General features: G+C 39.0%; 3 protein-coding genes across 3 annotated transcripts; 2 read left to right on the forward strand and 1 right to left on the reverse strand.

The window, feature by feature from the left end:
* Positions 1 to 2,069: 2,069 nt before the first annotated feature.
* Positions 2,070 to 3,475, reverse strand: LOC118274075 (beta-ureidopropionase-like). Its single transcript, XM_035591431.2, has one exon. It carries the CDS (start codon positions 3,403 to 3,405, stop codon positions 2,236 to 2,238), a length of 1,170 nt encoding a protein of 389 aa, XP_035447324.2. The 5' UTR covers positions 3,406 to 3,475; the 3' UTR covers positions 2,070 to 2,235.
* A 2,156-nt stretch (positions 3,476 to 5,631) lies between these two features.
* On the forward strand, positions 5,632 to 7,021 carry LOC118273984 (beta-ureidopropionase-like). Its single transcript, XM_035591288.2, has one exon. The coding sequence runs from the start codon at positions 5,815 to 5,817 to the stop codon at positions 6,922 to 6,924; it is 1,110 nt and encodes a 369-aa protein (XP_035447181.2). The 5' UTR covers positions 5,632 to 5,814; the 3' UTR covers positions 6,925 to 7,021.
* An 83-nt stretch (positions 7,022 to 7,104) lies between these two features.
* Positions 7,105 to 9,567, forward strand: LOC118274000 (proteasome subunit beta type-3). Its single transcript, XM_035591311.2, has 5 exons — positions 7,105 to 7,268; positions 7,560 to 7,765; positions 8,311 to 8,479; positions 8,973 to 9,101; positions 9,399 to 9,567. The coding sequence occupies exons 1-5, from the start codon at positions 7,266 to 7,268 to the stop codon at positions 9,507 to 9,509; spliced, it is 618 nt and encodes a 205-aa protein (XP_035447204.1). The 5' UTR covers positions 7,105 to 7,265; the 3' UTR covers positions 9,510 to 9,567.
* Positions 9,568 to 9,742: the final 175 nt, after the last annotated feature.

Here is a 9,742-nt window from a genome sequence, read left to right on the forward strand (position 1 = left end):
GGAGATCATGACAAACTTTCCTCAGAAATGGGAATTAGGGATAGGCTTCTGTCTTTGTCAAGCTGTCTACATCTCCCGGTTGGTAGTCATGACACCTAGTCATGTGACTATGTAAACAAAACGTGAATATGTAAACTGCATACTCATAGTTTACCTACTCCATGCTCTAATCAGATATTAATTAATGAATAGTAAACACAAGTAGGTGTTCTCTCATTAACCCACTCTATAATGAAGTGTTTATGCTAATACAGGACGGTAAAAGAAATACGAATGATAACCTTATCACCAATTTCTAATCGACTGTGTGTGGGATTGTTATTGTTTACAGAGAGGATATACAAACCGGTTCTGTTATCTTTTGTAAATATCTATTTATTTCAATAATATTACTTAAACCTGTAGCTTCACTCGCATTACCTAATTAAATTCTAATTAAATTTTGTCAATAGGGACATGCAACTTCCTATAATAGTATACTTTGGATATTATGATTACTTTCGTTTTAACTTAACTCTCGAACCTCTCTGTCAAATCTCTGACCATCACAAATAAATTGTGATGTGATCACAAGTCAATACCATCACCATATCAACGTCAACGTGACGCCTTTTATTCCCGAAGGGGTAGGTGCACATTACGGCACGTAATGCTCACCATATCAATCCCTATTATTTTTTCGAAAAGGAAAAGTGGTTAAGTCGCGAATCCAACAGTCAGGGCCACTCTGCTGCTTCATAAGCATGATGATCATCGAGATTGCGAGGTCGATTCCAGGCCCTTGTGAGAAGAGACTCTTGTGAGAGGGAGTGTCAGACTCTTACTGACTAAAAACTACCCAGTTCCTACTCCTCTTCGAGCCGGAGCCCCGGTAAACCCGCTTGGTAGTCCGCAGCCCGCAGCTCTGGTCATTTAGCACCATAGTCTACACTTTTGATATAACTCCAATCTATTTTTAAGTCAAAAAAACAAGCCATTTGCTTTTTTCCACTGTACCTATATTATGTAAATATTGATATAAAATGATATTGTTTTGTTACAAAAAATCACAGTGTAACGTTAATTTCAATTAAGTTGTAAACATTTTGCGAGATAACACGTTTTTGTTTACTTTTCTCGAATTCTTGTTTGCTTTCAATTTAAATCGTTATGCAGATAATAGATATTGTTGTGAACATTGTATCATCGTGTTTTTATTTTCTTGGGGGCTGGGCAGAGTACTTATAGAAATATGATTCGATGTATTGGCAGAAAAACGTGAAGACTATAAGTATAAATGTAATGTTTATTTTTATTTCTACTTTTCTTTAGTTATCAGGTTTTATTTTTTGAGGGCGGACATCATCTAATGACTTCTGCCGCCAACGTTAAAGCGAGAGGAGTGTCAGCGTTCCTACTCCTATTTTTCGAGTCGGAGCCCCGATAACCCGCTAATTATCCGTAGCTCCAGGTTAGGTCCTAGCTACGAATGAAATTCGGAAAATACTTAGACGTCCATTAAACTATCTACTTTAGGTTTGAGCCATTTGTTTCTCATAAACAATTTACATTGGCTTGACTGAGAAATACAGAATGCGAATAAGAGCCAGAACAATATACCTGTCTTCATAGACAAACAAATTATTACATTACATACTTAAAACTGGTTTAACTCAATGCTCAGAACATACACAATAACTTTGAGTAGATGAGGGTAATCTTAAAAATATTGGATCGAGAACATCAAGTAGTTTAGTTTGTTTCGACTAATAGGAATTTGCACTAATAGGAACTAGCAATGGTTTTATATCACGTATCGGTTTTATATTACGTATCGAAAATACGGAACACGACACTATCTACTTTCAGATATTTTTTGTGAAATAAAAGTTGTATGTTGTGTGTAAGGACTATTATCATAATATTAATGTGGTTGTCAATATTAATATTATCAAGCCTGTATTTCTAATAGGGTTGATCAGACGATTATCTAGATTAATGATGGCATCTTAGGAATTATAAACATCTAGAAGTCGATTCGTCTATAAACAATGAATTTATTTACTTAGGTACGTAAGGAAAACAATAGGTATATTTATAAATACTTTATTGTTTATAATTTATAAAATATTTCCACTGGGAATTAAAGCACTAGGGCATAGGCAGTAATACATTCAATGCGTGAGGTTGGATATCGCATACATATTCATTCGGCGTCCATTATTACATGATACTGACGCCGCTGGAGTAAAGCGCTCACTTCTCGTTCTCATGAACAACCTGAGGCTTGTAGTCCAGCTCCAGCACCTTGCTGAGGCTGTGCACATACATGTCGAGACGCTGGGTCATGTAGTAGCAGCGTCTGTCCTTAATCTGCCTGTTCTTGTTCAAATCCATCACAGCAATCAGCAGCCCATCCCTGGTGCGCGACAGTCCAGGACACCGCACGCCGTCAGGGCCAGTGAAGTAACTAGACCCGTAGAACAATCCCAGGTCTTTGTGAGCAGGTTTCCCGTCAGCAGAAGTAAATTCGTTAGGGAACTCCTCATACCCGACTCTGTTGATCGCAGCTGTGTAGTAGCAGTTGGTGATGGCAGCGTTCCTAGCCTCGATGTTCCACATGTACTCACTGCCGGCTTCCGCAGCAATAGTAGCTGATGGGTTGAACACAATCTCAGCCCCGTTCTGGCCGAACATCATCCAGTTCAGCACGTGGTGGCGGCCGAAGCAAATGTTCACCGCGATCTTACCGTACCGGGTAGCAAACACAGGGTGGCCGGTGTTACCCTCCATGTAGTAATTCGACTCGTTGAAGTCTCCTACTCTTGGAATATGGTTCTTGCGGTGCTTACCAATAACGCTGCCAGTGTCGCTGATAATCACGGCGGTGTTCCACAAGATGTCGGAGTGGTTCTCGTCTCGTTCCAGAATGGACGACACGAATACCATCGCGTATTTAGCGGCCAACTCACTCAGGAATCTTGTAGTGGGGCCATCTTCGGCAGATTCGGCGAATTCGCACCAAGGTTGTTTCTCCCTGGTGCAGAAGGCGAAAGGCATGTTCCATAGCTCTTGGAAACAAATAATGTTGACACCTTCCTGGCCGGCGACATCGATGATCTTCTTGACTTTTTCAAAGATGGCTTTCTTCTGCTCGTTGACGGGGCGGTCGGTGGGCGCGGCGATGGAGTGCTGGATGACACCAACTTTCACAATCCTGGGGGGTCTGGTCTGCTCCTTCTTGGCGGGGAAAGCATAAGCAGCGAGTTCGAAGTCAGCTTCCTTAGCGGCGGCGATAGAAGATTCCTTTAGTTTGACTTCATGGTTGTCAGTCCTTCCGTAGTAGATCCTGTTGAACTCTTCGAGATCACGGCCATTGAGGTTGTTGTTGACGATGGCCTCGAGGCTGACGGTTTCGTTCTCCATTGCTGCGGTGTGTAAGTGTATGACTGTTCTCTAGGATAGCTCGTCAACGACTGCGCTTTTCAGCCTGCGCCCGCGTTTAAATACCTTCAAGTTAGTTAGTGATGCATTAACGTAGGTTTGTTTATCTGTGTGGTCCGAGCGGTGCGGGCGACCTTCGACCCTATGCGATAAGTTTAGAAGCGGCTCTGAAAAATATTTGGTTATCTTCACGGCTACGTGACCAGAGGAACAGGATCGTTGCAGGGTGTCATGTGATAATGTATTGTGAAAATAATTTATAATTTATCTTAAAAATATGCCTACGTTACTATCTACCTAATCGGTTTAATTGTTTTTTTTTTGTGATGTTTATGTTTTGATATTTGGAAGATTTCTGTTTTCTTTATTGTTTCAGTTTGTTTTCTTGTATTTATCATCAGCTTACAATAGCAGAAGCATTTCATTTTAGTGCATGTATGTATGTAGCTACAGTGATATCATTGTATTTTTGAAATTGTCAAAATTAACACGTAGTTTGAAATAGTAGGCATCTAATAATATAATAAACATCGTTTAGCCATACCTATCAATAATAAAAATGGTACTTAGGTACAACAACAACAACAACAACAAGTCACGCCTTTATATCCCCGAAGGGGTAGGCAGAAGTGCACATTACGACACGTAATGCCACTGTACAATGTACACTTTTCACCATTTGTGTTATATAAGTCCCATGTAATAGGGGGTGAGCCTATTGCCATATACTGGGTTCAATTCCAGACTCCATGCTACTACTGAGAAATTTTCGAGAAACCGAAAAAAGTCCAGTAATACTTTGCCTGACCCGGGAATCGAACCTGAGACGTACAATCGTACTTGCAACAACCAACGAAGTACATAATCAACGAGGCAGTTAGTTAGGTACCTATTTATTAATTACCTACCTAGGTAGTTAGGTACAGCATGAGGTGATACTCAGCTGCCCTTAAATCTAGGGCGCTCTGTGGTTACTGTATCGGATAATAATGAGATCGTATTGTGACTGCTACCACAATATTTGATATTCTCTGTGCATTTTGAAACCGAAACGAAACGGCAGCTGCGGAGACTGGGGACACTACCGAGTTACGTGGAGTACAGATTATATTAAGATTTAGTTAGAAAAGGAAAACCAAATGTGATTTTTGTAAATACTAGTAAAGTGTATGTAAGTATTCGAAGTTACACGAAGTTTACGAAAAATCTACAAGGAATCTTAACGAAACGAGCTAATTAGTTAACTAAGGAACGAGCAAATATCCTAAATAGAGGACTTTTTCATACTTAATAGGATTGCACTTGGCCACCATCTGGCCTGGTGGTAAGCGATGAAGCACGACAGACAAAATGTTTTATAATACCATTAAAAATGATTAAAAATCAATTTTATACAAGAGGTGTTGATTCGACTTTCAAAAGTGCCTTCCTGGTATACTTGAAATAAATAATTTGGACTTTTTGACTTCGAATTTGAAATAGGGGAAAGATAACATACTAGCACCCTGCAGAGTCCGAAGCTGCGGACAACCTTTACTGTTACCAGGGCTCCATCTCGAAACAGGAGTATAAGTAGAACGGGGTGGTTTTAGTCAGTAAGAGTCTGACCTGTTTTTAATATTTCTGTGAATCCGTTACTCCCTCTCACCTCACCTAAGGCGGGGGAAAAACCTTACGTAACACTCAAATACAAAATCAATCAAGTAAGAATAGATGTCTACTGATTCTGTCTCTACGAATGTGCGCACATGTTTAGTCTAATTAGCTTTCTCTAATGATCATGTAGAGAGAAATCCCATGCCATGTCTAGAAAATAATTAGTTATTTGCCCAATGGCTTAGTAGTTACAAACACGACTGCTTGTCATACAGTAGCGCACTATTGCAATAGCTGTGTGGCTGGGCAACCGGCTTCTGTACGACTTGCTGCGGGTTCGATTCACATATGATACAACTATTTGTGTAATCCGCTATACTTAATTTCTGGGTCTGAGTGTGATTTGTTTGCGTTACGCTTTTTTTTTTTGAGGGGTGGAAATCATCCAATGACTTCTCTCGCCTTGAGCGAGGCGAGAGGAATGTCAGAGTCTTACTGACTAAAAACGGCAAAATAAAGTTAGGTAAGTAACAACGAAGTTCTAGAAAGACAAAAACAATGAGTACCTTTATGTTGGCACCACACAAGTACCAACTTAACGCAAACAAATCTTTAATCAAATGTTGACCAATCTGGAATAATACATTAGTGTTAATTCATAACGAGGCGCGCGCCAACTTGTTAAACATCGATTAGTTACACAAGCCACGCTTATTTACACCGTCCACAACATTACGCAACGTTTATCAATCTTGTTTATATACTAAAGCTATTTATAATCATCACATAACAGATATGGCCACCCAGTCGCTGCATTTAGACGAAATTATTAAAAAGAAATTGAATCCAGAACAGTTGAAGGAGTATAACAGAATTCATTATGGAAGAATTGATCATTGTGAGCTAAATCTTCAAGATTCCACCTTAGAAGCAGGTAAGCTGCATGATTTTGAAGTTGCTGCATATTCCTTCAATGCAGCTAAAGAGGTTAGGAATCCCAGACTCGTCAAGGTCGGTTTGATTCAACATTCTATTGTTCTACCGACCACGGAGCCAATAGAAAAGCAGAGAAATGCTGTCTTTGATAAAGTCAAGAAAATAATTGAAACTGCTGCTTCGGAAGGCGTTCAGATCCTTTGCCTGCAAGAAGCATGGTACATGCCATTTTTCTTGTGCACCCGTGAGAAAGAAGAATGGAAAGAATTTGCGGAATCAGCAGACAATGGGCCCAGCTTTGAGTTTTTGAGTGAATTGGCTAAGAAGTATAATCTGGTCATCATATCCCCAATTTTAGAGAATGACAATGGCGTTTGGTGGAACACCGCAGTTGTAATAGATGAGAATGGAAATTACGTGGGAAAGCATCGCAAAAATCATTTACCAAGTGTCGGGAGTTTTAGTGAAACCGCTTATTATCTACCTGGCAACACCGGCCATCCTGTATTTGATACGAAATACGCAAAGATTGCTGTTAATATTTGCTACGGACGTCATCATGCTTTGAACTGGTTGATGTTTGGACTCAATGGAGCTGAAATTGTATTTAACCCAGCTGCAACAATATCTGAATTTGGAGAATCGTTTTGGGGCATAGAAGCCCGTAATGCTGCGATTGCTAACAGCTATTACACTTGCAGCCTCAACAGAGTTGGCACAGAAGATTTTACTACCAGAAGTACTCAGAAAGACATATCCAGAAGTTACTATGGATCAAGTTACGTTACCGCTCCTAATGGGTGCCGGACTCCCGGCCTATCCAGGGACAGAGATGGACTTCTCGTTGTTGAGATGGATTTAAACCTTTGTCGTCAAGTCAAAGACCACTGGGGCTTTAACATGACGGGCCGACTCGACATGTATGCAAAAGAACTACAAGAAATATATCCCACTCCAAACCCGTTGTGAAAATACATCTTTGTCTTGTCATATAATGTTTATAATACATGAAAACATTGTTCTAGCAGCTATTTGTAAAAGAAATATATGAATCTGCAATATAAAAGGTAAATGTTTCCTTTCACCTACGCATATTTTCCATTTTTAGTCCAAAATTAAATAGTCAAGCAAAATATTTAATCCATAGACAATTTTGTTTTAGGAATGGCAACATTATCATTGTCTTTGGCTTTATTTTATAATCTGTGAAAAAATAGTCGCCGATGAATTGTCACTTTTTCGGTTTCCCGTATAAAGTTTATTGCTGTATTTTTATTAGAAAATAGCTGGATTTATTTACATAAAGCAAAATGGTAAGCGTATTTTACACTTATTTATATTTGATTTGTGTTTTAATGTAATAAACAAGGGAATAAAATGGAAAATTGGTTATGATAGCGTCATGAACATTACGATGCATAATTTGTATTTTGTTGTACTAAAACTTAGCTTTCTACTGCAATTAGACTTAAAAACTTAGTATTTCATAGAAATTTATGAAAAGTAAGCACCGAAAATAAGATTTTTTATGAAATTGCTGTAAACATGAAAGAATATTATAAGAATCTGGGTGTACCTGACCGCTACGTCTTGTTTGTTTTCAGTCTATTTTAGCTTATAACGGAGGTGCCGTGGTCGCCATGAAAGGCAAGGACTGCGTGGCGATCGCAACAGACAAACGGTTTGGTATTCAGGCCCAAACTGTTTCCACCAACTTCCCCAAGGTGTATCAAATGGGCCCCTCATTGTACGTCGGCCTCCCCGGCCTGGCCACTGATACACAGACCGTGTTCCAGAGACTAAAATTTAGGTAAGTAACTATTGGATGCTATCTTAGAACAATTCGGTTGGTGCGGTGGCTGGGCAACTGGCTGTCAACTAGTTCGAACGGAGCAACTCTTTGTGTGATCCACAAATTGTTGTTTCGGGTCTGGGTGTCATGTGTATGTGAACTTGTATGTTTGTAAACGCACCCACGACACAGGAGAAAATCCTAGTGTGGGGCAATTTTTTAAAAGAAAGAAAAAAAAAGAATCACTCTTCTAAAATGCTAGCAATGTCACTAGCTGGACTAACAATGTTATTGTTCTCATCTTGCTTTTTTCTGAACTTGTAAAGTCATAGCAAAACAAATATTTTGTAACTTTACTTTTACTCAAATCAATTCTTATAAGAAAACATTCTAGGATAAAATACAGCAAAATAGCAATTATACCATGAAATGCCAGAATGTTGCTCTACGCAAGACACAATGTGTTTCCTATTGTGTCATATACTGGCAGCCAAGGGGTTAATTGACCAGGCAATTATAGTCATCATTTTCATAATATCAATATTGTGTATATCTCATTCCAGAATGAACCTGTATGAGCTGAAGGAGAACAGAATGATGAGACCGAAGACATTCTCAGCAATGCTGTCCAACCTGCTGTACGAGAGGCGTTTTGGACCATACTTCATTGAGCCCGTCATTGCTGGACTTGACCCCTATGATAACCAGCCCTATGTGTGCAATATGGATCTGGTAAGCTTTTGAAGCTCATTGTCAGCCCATTTCCATCCACAACTAGACAGGTTTCTCCATCAGCATGCTACTGTCACTCCAACTTTTATGATGTTTTTGTAGAATGGAACTGCATGATTGAAAATAGAGAGGGTGTGGTGTGTAACAGCACACACTCCCTGTGAAGTGTCACACTTACGTTTTATTTACGAAATCCAGTTATGACATCTCCTCTTTGTATTTGCTTTATGGCTACATTACATTTGATTTTATCATATTGTCATAGATTTTTTAAATTAATTTTCTATAAAAGTGTCATTAGTAAAGGTCTACTGCCAAACTAAAGGAATATAAATTGTTCTGATAGCAACACTCAAGTCATTCCTTGCAAACAGAAGCATACAAGCATTGTTACTCAACTTTTCACCAGTTATAATTATGAAGTCCCACATGATTATCACAAATAAGTAGTTTTATGTACTGTAACTTCACTGATGAATGTTTATTGTTTCAGATTGGCTGCCCCAATGAGCCTGAAGACTTTGTAGTGTCAGGTACCTGCTCAGAACAGCTGTATGGTATGTGTGAAGCTCTGTGGGAACCTAACCTCTCTCCAGATGAGCTGTTTGAAACTATCTCACAGGTAAAGAACCAAAACTTTAGACTTTTCTGAATGTTGGCCCACTCAGTTACCAATTCTGAGCCACTGCTGTTGGAGCAGTAGTGTAGTCAAACATTCTTTATTTACTTCTAAACAAGGGTTTAGGTATCACTAGTCAAGTATAAATGTAGCATCACGTCTCTTATGATTGTCTTGTAGTCTTATATGTCACATAATTATACAAAAAGGTATCAAATATTTACTATGAATGGATTACTGATGAGAAATGAATATAGTCTTCCAATCTTCACCATCACTAAATATCTTGAAACTTCCCAGGCGCTAGTGAACGCAGCCGACCGCGACGCTATCTCCGGTTGGGGCGCGGTCGTGTACATCATCGAGAAAGACAAGATTACTGAGAAACACGTCAAGACGAGGATGGACTAGTTTTTGTAAGATACGTCGGTCTGGGGAGCTTTTATTAATAAAATTATTTTAAAATTTATGTGAAGATTTTCATTGATTACATTCCTCATTGATTATGTTCATCAACTTGTCTCATTCAGCTCGATTATAACATCACATTCGACCTTTGCCAGTCACTTGGTTAAAAAATCCATTATGTATTATTGGGAAGCTGAGTAGTAGGTTAGGGAATAGTGTAATAAATAAATAAAACT

This window comes from Spodoptera frugiperda, chromosome 3, assembly GCF_023101765.2.
Source record: "Spodoptera frugiperda isolate SF20-4 chromosome 3, AGI-APGP_CSIRO_Sfru_2.0, whole genome shotgun sequence".
NCBI classification, from domain to species: domain Eukaryota; kingdom Metazoa; phylum Arthropoda; class Insecta; order Lepidoptera; family Noctuidae; genus Spodoptera; species Spodoptera frugiperda.